This window comes from Gambusia affinis, linkage group LG15 (assembly GCF_019740435.1).
Source record: "Gambusia affinis linkage group LG15, SWU_Gaff_1.0, whole genome shotgun sequence".
Taxonomy (NCBI): Eukaryota; Metazoa; Chordata; class Actinopteri; order Cyprinodontiformes; family Poeciliidae; genus Gambusia; species Gambusia affinis.
Genome location: NC_057882.1, coordinates 9,578,882 through 9,594,680, shown reverse-complemented (window position 1 = coordinate 9,594,680; position 15,799 = coordinate 9,578,882). Strand labels below are relative to the sequence as shown.

General features: G+C 36.8%; 2 protein-coding genes across 4 annotated transcripts in view; one reads left to right on the top strand and one right to left on the bottom strand.

Annotated features, from left to right (window-relative positions):
• Positions 1-12,834, bottom strand: part of LOC122844424 (cilia- and flagella-associated protein 54-like) — a 26,164-nt gene extending 13,330 nt beyond the window's left edge. Inside the window, exons 1-28 of one of the 2 annotated variants that reach the window (XM_044139824.1) lie at positions 12,601-12,834; positions 12,284-12,389; positions 11,880-12,029; positions 11,635-11,800; positions 10,876-10,934; positions 10,366-10,509; positions 10,001-10,111; positions 9,031-9,129; positions 8,552-8,744; positions 8,299-8,397; positions 7,579-7,691; positions 7,197-7,308; positions 6,454-6,539; positions 6,182-6,319; positions 5,901-6,048; positions 5,745-5,794; positions 4,742-4,870; positions 4,418-4,628; positions 4,129-4,262; positions 3,097-3,291; positions 2,927-3,019; positions 2,650-2,838; positions 2,434-2,552; positions 2,197-2,344; positions 1,913-2,068; positions 1,709-1,831; positions 799-921; positions 557-677 (exon numbers count right to left, since the gene is read on the bottom strand). In XM_044139824.1, the coding sequence (XP_043995759.1) occupies positions 557-677; positions 799-921; positions 1,709-1,831; positions 1,913-2,068; positions 2,197-2,344; positions 2,434-2,552; positions 2,650-2,838; positions 2,927-3,019; positions 3,097-3,291; positions 4,129-4,262; positions 4,418-4,628; positions 4,742-4,870; positions 5,745-5,794; positions 5,901-6,048; positions 6,182-6,319; positions 6,454-6,539; positions 7,197-7,308; positions 7,579-7,691; positions 8,299-8,397; positions 8,552-8,744; positions 9,031-9,129; positions 10,001-10,111; positions 10,366-10,509; positions 10,876-10,934; positions 11,635-11,800; positions 11,880-12,029; positions 12,284-12,389; positions 12,601-12,746 (3,661 nt within the window). In that variant the 5' untranslated portion in view covers positions 12,747-12,834. Of the gene's footprint in view, positions 1-556; positions 678-798; positions 922-1,708; positions 1,832-1,912; positions 2,069-2,196; positions 2,345-2,433; positions 2,553-2,649; positions 2,839-2,926; positions 3,020-3,096; positions 3,292-4,128; positions 4,263-4,417; positions 4,629-4,741; positions 4,871-5,744; positions 5,795-5,900; positions 6,049-6,181; positions 6,320-6,453; positions 6,540-7,196; positions 7,309-7,578; positions 7,692-8,298; positions 8,398-8,551; positions 8,745-9,030; positions 9,130-10,000; positions 10,112-10,365; positions 10,510-10,875; positions 10,935-11,634; positions 11,801-11,879; positions 12,030-12,283; positions 12,390-12,600 lie in introns of those variants that run through there. The other variant, XM_044139825.1, reaches the window with a different exon arrangement.
• Positions 12,671-15,799, top strand: cryabb (crystallin, alpha B, b). 2 transcript variants are annotated; one of them, XM_044139830.1, is made up of 4 exons: positions 12,671-12,736; positions 14,235-14,396; positions 14,565-14,687; positions 14,764-15,799. In XM_044139830.1, exons 2-4 carry the CDS (start codon positions 14,343-14,345, stop codon positions 14,953-14,955), a joined length of 369 nt encoding a protein of 122 aa, XP_043995765.1. In that variant the 5' UTR covers positions 12,671-12,736; positions 14,235-14,342; the 3' UTR covers positions 14,956-15,799. The 2 variants fall into 2 exon arrangements, with proteins under 2 accessions (XP_043995765.1, XP_043995763.1); XM_044139828.1 differs by lacking the exon at positions 12,671-12,736 and having other exon boundaries at positions 14,138-14,396.

Genomic DNA, 15,799 nt, shown 5'->3' with positions numbered 1-15,799 from the left:
TCCAGGGTGAACTCCGCCTCTCGCCCAGAACGTTAGCTGGAGATTGGCACCTCCCGACCTCACTAGGGACAAGGGTGTTAGAAAATGGATGGATGGATGGATGAACTGAAATGCCCTAGCACATGCTTGAAAAGTTAATTCACATTTTCTATATTTAATTCAACTCAGGGCTTCAGAAATGGGTAGCATGGCCCAAACATGTATGGGCAGAACATGCAAAAAAGTTCCACATATAAATACCAATCAATTAACAACAAACTTTTAACTTTTCAGCTTTTGACACCATTTAATTTTTTTAGATGGAGTAAAGTTTTACTAAATATAATCCATCCATTTTCTAACACTGTTGTCCCTCTAATGGGGTCAGGAGGGTTGCTGGTTCCTATCTCCAGCTATCGTTAGGGTGAGAGACGGGGTTCACCCTGGACAGGTCGCCAGTCTGTCGCAGGTTTTACTAAATATAATAAAACCTAAATATAAAATATAAGGCTTTATAATTTAATTTGCTAAGGCTAATTTGAATATATACTCTTCAAAAGTCAACTTTTGTTATTACCATTTCCTCTCCTAAGATCCTCCTCGGATAGAATGCATTTTATGCTTTTCACATGCAGTGCTTTTATCAGCTGGCTCATCTTTCTTTGGCTCTCAGCTACAGCCATAGCTGCTGCTTTATCCTACACATAGATACATAAAAGCTGAACTGTTCATAAACCACATTTCATATACAAGCATGCACACATAACTCTAAGTATTATGATAAATGATAAAACAGACTCAGTATGTTTCTTGTCTTACATTCCCAACTTGAAAAATTTGTTTGCTATATTTAAAATGTGTATCAAAGACATCCTGAACCAGACTCCGCCCACAATCAAGCACAGCAGCGGCCGAATCATATTTTCTGAACGCTTGCAGTGCCTGTGAGAGGAAGAGAGTAAAACATAAACTTTGATGTTGATGAAGATACAAGTAAACTCAACAGTAAACACAAGGAAGTAACTAATCTTTGATAAGGTGCATTGTTAAATGGGTTAATATGGCATGTACAGTCTGTCTTCAGTAAAATGTGTTGAAATAACTGCCTGGTTTCAAGCTGCCAATCTAATTGAATAAGAAAGAGATCATATGAAAGGGGGCATTCTATCCACTACACTTCTATGTTATCCTGCAGCAGTAAATGTACCACAATGTTAAGGTGAAAGCTGCCTCATTTACCTGTGGGTGTGTCACGCTAAACTAAGACAGAGACAGAGGACCGCACAAGATACAAAGTTTTTAGTGTTTGGAAGAAACCCAGTTACAGGTAGGCCAGAGGATTTCTCCTGACGGTACCACGCTTTATAAAAACAAACTAAGCTGAAAATATAAAAACTGGGCAACCCTATGAAATTTTGTTTTTCTCCTCTTTATTCTCTAATAACCTCATCAATAATTTCAATGTCAGTGCTTACCTGGGAGCTTAACATTTTGCACTTAAACTGCAATCTGAAAATTACAACTCAATCGGTATATGCACATCTTTAGGACATCAGAACGGGACCTAGTGTTGGCACTGACTGTACTTATTTTCATTATTTTTTTTATTTATTTATTTATATTTTTGCTTGATGAGATCTGATTAGGTTGCTGTTGGAGAAGTAAAGTGCGCTCTAGACCAGGGTTAGAGTTAAGAGTACACCACACACAGAACTGCACATAAACAAACCATTGACAGGTAGTAGGTGATGCAGGAAACCATGTGCAAAAGGAACTCTGAGGAGTTTCCGGTCCATTTTTGCTTCATAAGAGATGAATTATCCTCCAAAACCACTAAACACTTTAATAGCACCTGGGCATTCAAACAGACACACAGTTGTAAATTTTGAAATTATTTTAAATGTACATATAATTTTAGATCATTTTTGCATACTTTGACCACAGGATCGCAAGCGATTTGATGGTAGATCAGAGGGGCTAGCAGCCTGTAGCAGGTAACTACAGCTCGTAATAAAGCCCCACCATCATTCAAATATATCGCCAGGTCCATAGCCAACATCATCCGCTCAGTCTCTGCTAATCTGGCTTCCTTTATACACAAAAATAAATGCAAGTATTTGTGTGAGCAATTATCCACAGTATAATTAATACCAGCAATAGAGACATCATGCTTTCCACATGAGGCTGCTTTGTGCTAGAAGATGTGGACATATGTACCTGTTCCCAGATAAACGGTCCTCTGTCACCACATGTATCCCAATGGAGAGACTCCTGTTGAATGTTGATTTCCGTCTCAGTGAAAATGGAATTCAGAAACATCTTGCAATTGTAAGGAGAAGAGTGCTCTAGGGTCTTCTTATGCAGCCTTGAAATTGGGGAATTTTAACAAGTTCATTAGAATTTTAAAAAAGGCTAAATGGAGAAAAGGTGAACTATGTATGTTTCCATCCTCACCCAGTGGAAGCAAATATGTTGTGTTTGCTGTTGGCTGAACAGTCTGGATCTATGTATTGACTCCACAGTTTCCTGCAGGCTCTTTTAGCTACAGCATACTGCCCTGTTTCAAATGCCACCTGGGAGAGAAGGCAACAAAGATACATGAACATGTGCATTTCTGCCTTACGTTTCTTTGTCTCCTTGGTAAAGTTTATGTTTGTGTACATAATTTACCTGAGCCAAGTGAGCCCATGTGGTAAGCACTGGGGTGGGCAAGCTTGCCAGCACCGGCAATGTTGTGTCCCCTATAGAGTTGCCCACCAGCTGCCCCTTGCTGTCATAAGCTGCTACAGCAAACGCATACTTCTGGTTGGACTGCAGACCGTCTACCCGGAGCAAACACTCACCAGAAACCACTGGCATCTACAACATAAATTGAAGTGCTGCATGAATTATGTAGATAAAACTATTGGCAATTTCAAACAGTGTGCCTTTCAAAACTAAACGGTACCATATTCCCAGTTCCTGGTAAACTGCATTCACCCAGGCGGACTTTAGAGTTGACACCCTGGACTGTTCGCCCACAAAGCTGATACCAGCTCACCTAAAGAAAGGGAAATTATAAGGGACAGGAAAACATAGATTGTGTGGAAAAATTAGCTCAATATAAGCCAATCTCACCCGTTTTTTCAAGTCATACTCAGCAGGAGTGAAAGTAATGGAGTGGTCAGTTCGTGAGATTAGCATAGGTGGAGGTGGAGCTTTTTCACCTTCATCATGTTCTGTTTTGTGCTTTTTTTCGTTGACATTCTTAACAGTGGCCATATATGTTTGCATCTCCTCCTGCTCTCCTTTTTCTATCAGGACGAGAGCTTCCTAAAGAGAGTACATGAACACCCTAGTTGAATACCAATTATTCATTATTGAATAACGTTTGTTTCTGTCATCATCAAAACATCAAGCTAAATATGAAAAGAAAAAAGTATTGATTTTAACTGTATGGAACGTGTCTGGATTTTACATTAATGCCCCTTGCATCTTCTTATGGGCAACTACATTGCTGTATATTTTAACAATATTTGCCACATAGAGCAAAACATGTCTGTTTGTTTTCTTGTAACACATTAAGTCATGTTCACTAAATTAGTTCTGATGAAGCTCGGTTGTCAGATTAAATGTACCTTTTGAAAATAATAACCTTAAGCAGGAATTAAACATATGTTCAATGAAGCCCATATTTCTGAATTAATTTTTTTTTTTCATACAGAAATGTGCTCTGATTCAATAGTCCAACTTTAAATTACATGTTTTATGAACTGTAGTTTGAAAAATGATCATCATTTACAGAAATGAAGATTTGAAAAGATATGTTTGTGTGTAGTTAATCGATACCATGTTTCACTTACTGCATTGAGTCACTGAAATAGTCTTTCAGTATTATATAATTTATTGAATATGACCAGTTTCATTTGATTTGTTTAACTTCAAAGATAAAACAAACTGATTCTGAACTTAATAAGTTTCAACACACAAGATAATTTGCAGAAGGCATTTCTATATGTTCAGATAAATCTAGAATTTCTGCAATCGTAGATTAAAAGGCACGGAACAATTTGTCCCACAAAACAGATTTAAATTTTAAATGGAAAATTGTTTTTATAATTACATGCATGTGTGAGACTAATTAAAGCATGTTAAGTATAAATGTTTAACCTCGAGGAGACTTCTGATCTTGCTGCTTTCACGTGGCTCCCCTTTACTGTGCTCCGCTGATGCTTTCTGCATCATTAGAAGAGCTTTGGACAGCTTATTTTTCCTGATCCGATGAAGCAGATCAGACTCTTCAACTGAAAAAAAAAAAAAACAACAAAAAAAAAACCAAAGCTTCAGCAAAATCCTCTATTTTTGAATTTGCACATTATCAATAACATTTAAAGGATAGGGACATTTTAGCTTGTGATAATGAGCACTATATATGCTGTATTAAAGCAGCGAATCAAACCTTCATTTAGCAGCAGTAGTTTGGCAGAAGCCTTGTGGTAGATGACATCCAGCCCTAGATGAAAATCCTTGGCCAGCAAAAACAAATCTATGTCCTGACGGCCTTTGGTTTTGGACTTTTCTTCTTCAGCCTTTACAGTGAGTTTATCTGTTCCACTTGGCTCTTCAGCTGGTGCAAATGATGGACTACAGGGATGAAGGGACTTGCATTTCTAGCAGAAAAGAAGGATCTGTTTATTGAATTTTCACAATTCAATTGGAAATTATGCATTAAGAAGTAAAAGCTTTATGTGACTTTGCATTACAGGAAAGATCACCTGCTTACCTGCATGCAGGCAGTGTCAGTGATGGCTGAGCGATCTTTTGGGATCAGCGCAGAGACACCATTTGACAAAGCATCAAGGCCCTTCTTTGTCATTTCACACACCTTCTTTAGTAGATTTGTGTCTGACTCCTACAAAAGTAGAACTTTAATATATTTTATTGATATTTCATGTGCTGTACAAACACAAAGAAAATGATGTTTAGAGAAAATAAAATAAGAGTATTCAAAAATGATCATATCCACTTGGTTTGGAAGTTGAGTATTTACCAAATAGAAACCACCTGTCTGTAATTTGATCTTACAATAAATACAGCAAACATGTAAAAGAAGATGGTCTGGTTCTGTCGGATAAAAATGTAATCTTTTAGCCAACATGTATCAGACATGATGTGTCAGAAATTTTAAAGGGACAGTACTATGTATTTTATATTTGTCATGTTGTGCTATTTGAAAGCAAAATAAAGTAATGTCACTTTCAGTTGTTATAAAAATTATATATATCAAATATGACTTAAACGAAATTTGATGCATTGAAATTGGGTCTCTGTCTCTTCAAAAACTGTGCCTACAGGAAATCCTTTGATCGCTCCTGATAAAGATTATGATAAAACACGGAAACAACATTTTTATCAGTGTTGTATAAAGAGCCACCAGGAATCCAAGTGAATGGGAGAAAGCCCAGACTGCACTGTAAGCAGAATTTAAATCAAGCGCAGGAATGCAATGGCCAGGCAAAGTGTGGGACAGTTCCAGAAGAAAACCTATCAGAGACTGCAAAAAGCTTACAAATGTAGGTTCAGATTACAGCTGGTTGTAATCTGAACCTACATTTCATATTGTATGGTAAAAAAAAACAGATTACGTAACCCATAATAATGTGTTAAATTGACAAAGACAAAATCACTTTTCAAATTTGCACTTCTAAAAAGACAGAACTATTTTGTCTCAATCTACCACATAAAATCCTTGTCTTTTTGCATAGTAATTTAAGTCATTCACACACCTTAAGAAGAGAAAAGGAGCTTTGCTTCATGTCCTCAGATCTTCCACAAACTGCCATAAAGAAATAAAAAAGTATCTCAGGCAGAGTCTGTAAGACATTACATGTTCCTGTGTTTATGTGGCTCTACATGAAGAACAACACAGAGGCATTTCTCACCTGATCCCTCTGCTTGATTAATACGGCGAAGTACTCTCTCAACATGTTCACCCAACATGTGGATCATCTCTGCCACCATAAGGCAGTCAACATAGGCCAGCTCACAGATAATGGCCACATCACACAGTACAGAGAGACACCACAGCAACTGGCAACATGTTCACAAGAAACATAAAAACAAGGAAGCAAACTGGTGGATCCTCCCTTTTCTACAATTATTAATTGACTTCTTTTACATATAAACTTGGCTTTTTAAGCAATATTTCCTAGAGAAAACAAACCTTGTCATAACACTGTAGCTTCTGTTGATCATTTACAGAGTCTTGGATTTCCAGGTAATGACTTTGCATGGTATTTTTTACTCTTTTCCAAAGAAATACCAAAATATCAAAAACAAGGTCTGGATTAGGCTGCAGTTCCTGCAGAAAACATGCATAGACAGGATATCTGTAACATGTAACTCTAAGAATACATCCTCTGAGTACTTCTTCAGTCTGGTGTCTAAAAACATCCAAATGCAACAATAAGTTAAACACACAACATGGAAACTTACAGGATCAGGGCCAGAAACACACAGATGCAGGGTGTCGACCACGCCAACAAGCTCATCGCTCACGGCGGAAAAGAATTTTTGCCTGTCTGTGAAAAAATTTTGAGGAAAAATAGATACAAAAAATAGCCATATTTTAATGCAATAATAGGTGTAAGACCAATAAAGGTCATGGTTAGTACATATGTGACAACATTTTGTCAGTGTAACCTATAGCATGGTTTCACAATACCGTGACATAAAAAAAACAGAAATAGATCAAATCATCTAACAGCTGTTTTTTTTAAAACAAACAAAAAAAAACTATAAATATTCCAACTGCTGCAAAAATAAAAGAGAATATCCTTTTCTACAGATAAAATGTCATATTTATATAATCTATAGCATGTTATGTATTTTATTTTTCTAACATTTTTTACTTTATTAGTTCACTTCACTGCTGTTCCATTTTTTATAAAAGCTGATTTTTTTTTTCTTTCTATGCTAAGCGGCAGTGCTAAGCAACAGGTGGGGGAGGGTTTAGTTATTTGTTTCTAAAAACTCTAACTGACTAATGCCTTTTCCACTGTAAGGTTTCTAGTCAATAAAATAGTTAAATATTTGCTCAACAAAATATTTTAGTCTATTCTTAAATACATTTTAAACAAAGTCTCCTCAATGAGTATTAGAGTAATGTAAACGATAATGCATTTGTAGCCATAAATGGTAAAAGTGCTGATGACCAAACATAATAGCTCTATTGTTACCATCTTTTTTGTCCTCTTTAGTGTTCTCTCTCTGAGAGGGCAGCAGGCTGCTGTAACTGTAGAGTAAGGTGAGCTCACGTTCTGCCTTTCTGATGGTCGAACCTTCCACAACCTGAAGCAGAGGGAGAAGTTATGCACAGAAACTCATTTGAAAACGCAGAACAGGATTTGAATGAAGGTCCTTTCTCATTTCTTTAAGGGATAAACATTGACGCCGGTTTGTGTTATTTGCTGCCAAAACAGTTATCTTTTATACGTCAATGAACAACACCTTCTATAAAAATGGATACAGAACACAAGAAGGAAAAGGGAAAAACTCAAAATGTTTTGAGACGCATTCATGTCAATATAGATAACAGCAAATATCTTCAGAGGTACTTACAGACAAAATATATAGCATCTCCTTGGTGAGTTCTGAGAATGCTTCTGGCTGCTTGTACTTAAACAACATTTTGATGAATCTCACTGCAGACGTAATCTGTATTTTATTCTCACCTGGAGAAACAAAATTTCACATCTCTTGATTCCAACTATAACAGTTAGTGCTTTAGTTAAACTACGGGTGTAAAGCTACATTTTGGGTGAGAATTTTCCTTTGGAGCGAGGGCAAATATCTATCAGTGCTTAGTTATATATTTAAAAAATGCATAAAATAAATAAGAAAAATATGACAGAAAAACATATTGGACTTTATTATGAAAGTGCATATAGCACATTAGATAAACATGTAATCACAGTCATCATTGCAAATGACTATGATATTGCAGACACTGACTAGAATCCGTATCTGCAATATTGTGATGGTGAAAGACTGGGAGCAAATGTGGGCGGTTATATTAGTTTAAATGTCATTCATTCAACTCAGTGCAAATTTTAATAAAATATGAAAAACTAACTGAACTCCAATTTCCCTTAAAATCCATGTCAGGCCTTTTTCTGCCAGCTGGCAGGTACCTTCTGGTACATCCTTTGGAATGGTATTAGAAGAACCTTGCATTTTCACTTCTTCAATATGAACATTTTTAAAATCTTGATATTCCTTGTGTATAACCATTTTATGCTTACATTGGATCAAGAAACATACTTGGTGATGCAGACTTACCTTCTACTGCTAGATCCACTAGAGTGGATTCTGCTGTCAGTACATTAGGACAAAAATTCTGGTAATCGTCACACTTTTGTTCACAGGTACTTGTGCCTCCTTAGCAAACATTAACATGAGAAAAAGTCAATTTCCTAGTCAGGCCTTCACACTTTCACAATACAAGGTTATTATGTATATTTTTTACAACACCTCTAGATTTCATTACATCACTGTTAAAAAGGTAGTAGGTTGGCGTATTCGATGCACTAACCAGACAAAATACTCATGCCAGCAGAGAGGAGCTCAATGATCATCTCAAGCAGCTCTGGGTCATCGGGTAGCTTTCTTTCCAGTGGACGTGAGTGGCTTTCCCAAAGTGCCTCTAAAATGGCTAGAAATTGTCCTGCAATGCAGTCAAACTGGTTAACCAGCATCTGCTCTGTTGGGGTACGAGGCCATGGGATCTGGGGGAGAGGCAGACTTTACTTGCTGTGCTTTGTCCAGTGTAGAAGTTATACAAAGATTTCTGCATAGAGCTCTGCAACTAAAACATTTAAAATCCAACCAAAGAAGTACTTAATAGCAGCTCGACATGATGGCAAACATTTCATAAAATTAAAAAGCCTTAGAGGACTTGCAAGAAATATGACTGTTTTGCAAAGTACTGCAGCTCAAGAAGTGCTACATTTCACTCAAAGATTAGATTTAACATTGTGGTCGGTATCACAATGTCCATGTACATGATATTACATTGGGGATTTCTTTGAGGGTGGTTTTGTTTTTGGCTCTTAGCGTGGTTTTAAGTTTTCTGCTTTCGAAGACTGTCCGCTTGAACACCAGGACGCCAAGCTAAATGTGGGACAAAAAAGAAAATAGTCTTAATTTAAACTGCATGACTCAAGCTTGTATAAGTGTCCTTTCTGTGTAAAATTTCAACACAATAACAGCATCGCTATATATTTAAAGCAACATTTCTTCCACATATTTTTTCATACAATCATTCAATTATAATATTTGTTCTGAGGCTCATTAGTCAGATGAAAAACTTTAAGTGGGTATTAAACGTGATTTTGATGAAGCTAATATTTTTAAAACTGTATTAGTTGCATGTAATATTCTAAAGTTAAATGCAAAAACATCACCACAATTGACAAAAATAAAAACTTAAAAGCAGTCTGAGTGTAATCAATCTATGAAATGTGTTCCAGTCAATGAATTGAGTTACTGAAAGAAACATTTCGGTAATATTCACCATAGCATACCTAATGTAGTTTACTGAATATGATCTGGTCACAACCAGATCCAAAGAATCAAAAAATCACTTAAATAGAACTTGTTTGACAACATGAATTAGGATAAAAGACCTCAAAAGCAACACATACTCTGATATTAGAAAATTCAAAAACATTAGTCTGAGTTGAATAGAGGCTACAAAGCCATTTGTAAGAATTGAGGACTTCACTATTGTGAGATTTGTTATCCACAAATGGGGAAGATGAGAAAAATGGCTGAATTAAACCAACTCTGAAAATAAGTGGGCTAAAATTTCACTCAATTGATGGAAAAAACTGCACTTTGCACTTAATCTGGTTACTTTTGTGTGATAGTAACATCTGCCTGATTATTTGAAACATTTAAGTAAGCCAAAAATGCTAAAACACAAGGAACGTGGAAGGGACCAAGCATTGCTTCACTACACTATATGACATAGTCTGCTTACCTTCAGAGTGGCTGTTTTGTAAGCTTTCTGAGTTAATGCATTAGTGCATTCAGCCTCATCTTCCAGGCTAGCCATGTCATTTACTTTTCCAAGAGCTCTCCTAGCAAAATCCTGAAACCAGTAAAAATGATAGATTTGTAAAAAGAGAGGTTTATGCTTCCAGGCACACTTCTATAATCCTACCTAAATTTCCAATCAACAATTAATTTAAAAATTATGTGTTTATCCTTTTACCTTGGGATCAATAAAGTATTTTTGAATTTGAATATAATGTACTATAAGGAGTAAATTGTAAAGATAAGGCATTTAAGATCAATTCATGAGTAGTGTTTTTATGTGAATGTTTGGATGCAAACGTCTTTCACCTCTGCTTGCAGTTCATCATGGTTGTCATAGAAACACTGGCAAACTGAACAGTAGAGTGTGACAATAAGTGGCAGATATCTGGGTGTCATCAAAGGGATGGACAGCTCCAAACTGATACTCGCCCACAGAAGGTACTCCAGAGCCTGAATAGAAGCATAAATAATCCTGTTAGGTGTCATAAATAGGAATGCATTTATATGCATGCCGTAGATGTGAAAGAGAATAAGCTGGTAGCAACTCAATTATTTTTGCAGACCTTTTCAATTATAATTTCAACATTATACTGTAGGTTTTATCATAATTCACATCTGGTCCCTCAAGCTATTTCCTGCCAAAATCCATTTTATCATATCTGTGTTGAGCATCTCTGAAATTAGATGCTCAACACAGCATCTGATTTCAGATGAAACATATGAAAAATCATCTGTTTTTCATATGAAACATATGATTTGTATGTTCCAGATTAATCATATGAAGAAATAGTACAGAGTCTATGAATGTAAAAGCACCTGCTCACTGTAATTCATAGACATCAGGTAACGGCAGATGTTATAAATGGACAATGAACCTAGGATAGATGAGAAAGTAGATGTATTAGAGCATGGAAATAATTCGGAAACGCAATCTGCAAAACAGTTTTGCATATTTTGTGTAATAGAGCAGCACAAAGGGGTGAATCATTGTGAAACAGAAGGTAATTGACGTATGATTTTCAAATAATTTAACAAATTAAAAGAAAATCTGACAAGTGTGATGTGCATTTGTATACGTATATAGTGAAAACCAAAGAACGCAATAGACAGGTTAATGTAAAAGCAACAGTTTTAAAGCAGAGGATGCTGTGCTTTTTCTCTTGTTATGTTTAGTCCATCATACAAAATGGAAAGATCATAATATAAATGCAAATCTACCACAATGACAGGCCAAGCAATAATTACAGAATGAATCTAGGGTAACTGGTGCAGCTTGCTTATTTAGCAAGAAAAAAATGGCCAAAAGACCGTCTCTACATAGGCAGATCTGGTAGAGGCATACCATACCACATTTCTAACTTCAGTAAAAAGTAAAAGATAAAAAAAACATTATGATCCTTTTACACTACTTTTTGTTGATTTACAGTCCCAAGTGTTATACATATTTATGTAATATTCAATACTAGATACTAGATTACCTATAATCAGATTTTTAAAAGACAAAACTATTTTGGGAACTTGTTAATTTATCTTTTCTTAGAAGCTGAAACCAGATAACTAGTTGACTTTGCAAACCATTATATATGAGCCAGGAGAGATGCTCATGTTGCTGGAATGCCTGCATCATGATCCTAATGAAGTTCAGCACTTTCAGCAGTATGGAGAGTCCCTTCTGGCTGAGGATGTTGTGCTTTTTCTCTTCCTCAAAGATACATATGGCACAACCAAACATCGCACGCGTCTGGGTGCACAGAAAAATACACACTAGTTAATTTTTTGTGTACTTGTACTTGTCTAAAAAATTGCATTTGTCTGTATACCTTTATTGTAAAGGTGCCTTTTTCCAGTTCAAACCCATCAGGGAAAAAGCAAGCCATAAAGTGGTCCACATCGGTAATGTCAGTTATTTGCACTGAGCTCAACTGCTGCAGGCTGAGACCGTAGCCCTGCCACAGAGCCAGCTGGTACAGCTAGAAATAAAGAGAGTAAGAGTAAAATCTGAAGAGTCAGAGGCACATTTGTCAGCTTCAAATAGTTTTGCATGAGACATTGTGTTGCTGTTAACCTGCATATGTTTGGTGTGCAATATCATGCACACCTAAAATGGTCTGTGTTCCCAATACCAGCCTGTTGACTGACAACGTTATGCAGCAATAATGACACTGACGATGGTGCAAAACAGCAGCAGGATTACAGCATAAATAACTGTTGTTTATTAAGGTACCTTATATTCACAAAGGATATCTGCAACCAGCAACAGGTGCTCCTGGTAAAACCTCTCTGGTATTCGGTGTTTGTACTCTTTCCGTATTTTCATAAGTAGTTCAATCCTAAAAACAAAACTACGTTAAAATATGTCTTGAGACTATGACAAAGAAAAGCGGCCCCTCTGCCTCCAAGTGTACCACTGCTTTGGAGAAAAATAATAATAATTGCGCTAAATGTTAGCAATATAACATTAACAGTTTTTTTTATTGTGAATAAACGTAAATGACGAGAAAATCAGGAGGGTAACGTGATCATATTTTACCACTTTCTTACCCTTTAGCATAAGAGCTGTTGTCGCGCTTCGTCGTCGAAGTGACTCGTTTCATAAACTTTAAAAATGATTCCGTGTCGCGTCTAAAACCTGCAAGGACAGGATTTTTTTCGTTCAGTTCGCCATAGTATGTAGCCGGTAAGTTCATTTCTGTAGATAGAAAAGCATTTGAAGCAGCTGTGAACAAATTTTGAACAAACTCCTTCTCGCGGCAGCAATGTTAGGCACGTCGCTATGGCAACCATTGGTAGACAGGAAGTTGAATAACCGAAACCCCTTTTGTGTCTTTCTACTAATTAATTAAATTTTAAACCAACTCTTAATGTAATATGTAGTTAATTAATTACATGTAAATGTAATGTAATTCATTTATTAATTACATTTACGCCCAGAGCGGGTCATAGAAGTTTTTGGTAAAATCACGCTTAAATACATTTTTAAATTTCATTCACTTTTCTTTATGATTTTACGTATATTTACTGAAAATTGAGATTTGTTTGACCTCGAAAACAATTGCTCTTATTATATATATATATATATATATATATATATATATATATATATATAGATATATATATATATATATATATAAACTGTTATACCCATATAACAGTTTATGTTGTCAATTCAAAAAGGATTAAAAAGGACTACAATACTATGATTAAAATGTGTTGATACAGTTAGACTATTAATTTAAAATACGCAGATTAAAAGACAGATCAGCAATCTTATAACCTTTAATACATAAAAAAGAAACCTTTCCAATGTGCCCGATTGGGTCAAAATTACTCAACAGAGATGTAAAAAAAGCTCTCTTGCTACCAAGAGCGGCACAATTATTTATTAGGTAAGGGATAATATTAGCTTGATGCAATAACTTTTTCACATAAGGTCAGGTATGTTTGCATAGCTTTCTTTACATTAATAAATAAAATAATAATTGAAAAACTTTGCTTTCTGGGATCACTGTGTTATTTTTTTTTTCTTTTTGAGGAGAAACATTTAAGTAGACAAACAAGCTAAAATAGAAGAAATGTGTAAGAGGACAAATAACTTTTACGTTGAATAACCAATGGGAAAGCAATTTTTAAAATCTGAGCTCATGGCAAAACTTTACGCAGATAAAGTCTCACCTAATGCTGTCCCATACAAACTCATCAGTTTCCATTCAACACCACATCCACTCCACACATAGATCTAAGCTTTTGGCACATGGTGCACCACTGGCTAATGCTCTGTAAGCTATACGCCAAACAAACTCTCGAACACTGGGCAGCGGTATTTCCTGGGGCATAAGCTTGAAGGTATCAGCAATATTCCCAGCCAGTGTCCTGTCATGACTGAGAGAGAGAAACATGGTGTCAGGGGGGAGAGTGTGAGACAACAATCAGACAGAGGAAACAGTGAGGGGGATGAAGGGACAAACAGCTGACATCATTGTTCCAGAGAGATCAGCCTGTTGGCACAGTTTTACTGCCAGTGATGGCATGGGAGGTTAGGGAGGCTTGGATGGGTTGGGAGGGGAAGGCCTATAAATTCAGTGTAGGACTGGAGAGCTGCACCCATCTTAAGCCAAGTTAGACCAGCTCTGAGCTTAAAACTGTTTCTGACTTCCACTATGGATATTCCCATTCAGTACCCCTGGTACCGCCGTGGCTTCCCAAGCCGGTTTTCTGACCTCTCCTTGGCAGAACCTCTTGCTGACTGGCCACTGGTGTGGCCCTTTCCCTGGTCCTTCCCCTGGATGCGACCTTCTATTATGCGCTGGTTCAACTGGCCAGAAAATGGACACAGTGAGGTAAAATGCTGTTTGGTTCACCTTTTGATGGTACTTCAAGCCTTAGTGTTTGAATCAGAGTTCTAAGTGCTTAAGTTGAAGTCAGAAACACAATTAACTTTCTACTGATATGAAATTGCACTGAGAAAAAAAGCAGCATCTTGCTACTTCTAACAAATTTCTGCACAGATGCGGATGGAAAAGGACCGCTTTGTTATTTATCTGGATGTGAAGCATTTCTCCCCCGATGAGTTGTCCGTCAGTGTTGGCGACGGGTTCATCACCGTACACGCTAAGCACGAGGACCGACAGGTCAGGAGAGATTCCAGAGATCGGCAGAAACTGCAAGCTGTAACCTTTCTAACTCTCTGACTAATTCTGCTTTCAGGATGATCACAGCTTTGTGTCAAGAGAGTTTCTGAGGAAGTACAGGCTTCCATCTGGCGTGTTAGGGGCTGACATCACCTCCAACCTGTCATCTGATGGTGTGCTAACAATCACGGCGCCTCGGCCGTGTCTTGGGCCAGACTGCAACATTCCCATCTCATTTGAAGATGGCTCACAGAAACAAAAAATGTAGAGTACCTTGACAGCCCTGATACTGATTAAGTACTAACCCACCACTGCTTGTTTATATGTTGGCATTTTGGTTAACATAATAGCTCAGACAAGTTGAAAAACAAAAAATGCAAACATAACCTGCTGACATCCAACTTACATTCACTGATGGATATAGAACATGGTAATCTCTGGAAAAAATTGGATCCTGCATAAACATCTAACATTACATGTAAGTTTCGTCTGCACAATATTAAGCTCCAGAGAATAAGCCTATCTTTGACAAATTATAGACATGCATTTATCTAAAATTACCAAATGTATTTCTTTCCTTTACCTAGTGTGTGAATATGAGACAAAGCCTGAGAAAGCTTTGGATTTAGGAGACCAAACTCTAAAAAGTTGGGTGGAGGGAAAAAGGCTAGACAGCTTAAAATGCTCTTGTCTAAAACTAACATTGTCAGACTTATTAACAAAATGCCAGCTGTGCTCTCTTTTCAGCGGGATAAGGTGCTGGTTTCTGTAAGTGAAGAGATACAGGAGCAATGGGAGCATTTGATTGCTTTTTTGGTTATTTCAAAATGCCACCGGAGGATTTAGGGCCAAGACTGTATGGAGCGGAAAAAGCAACAGATGAAGAATTATTTGGGTTCAAAGATGAACAGATGACAGGTGTAGGTCGCAGTGTAAAGGATGAGCACAAGAGCCACTTTTTTTCTTCAGATATCTTATCTATATTTACTGTTTTCGACAGTGAGTACATTTTTACTTGTAAACCCAAGGCTCTACTATTACTGTTAAACTGGCTATAGCCTCTAGCATATTAACACAGAAAACCATATTTAGAATAAATATTGAAACTCAAA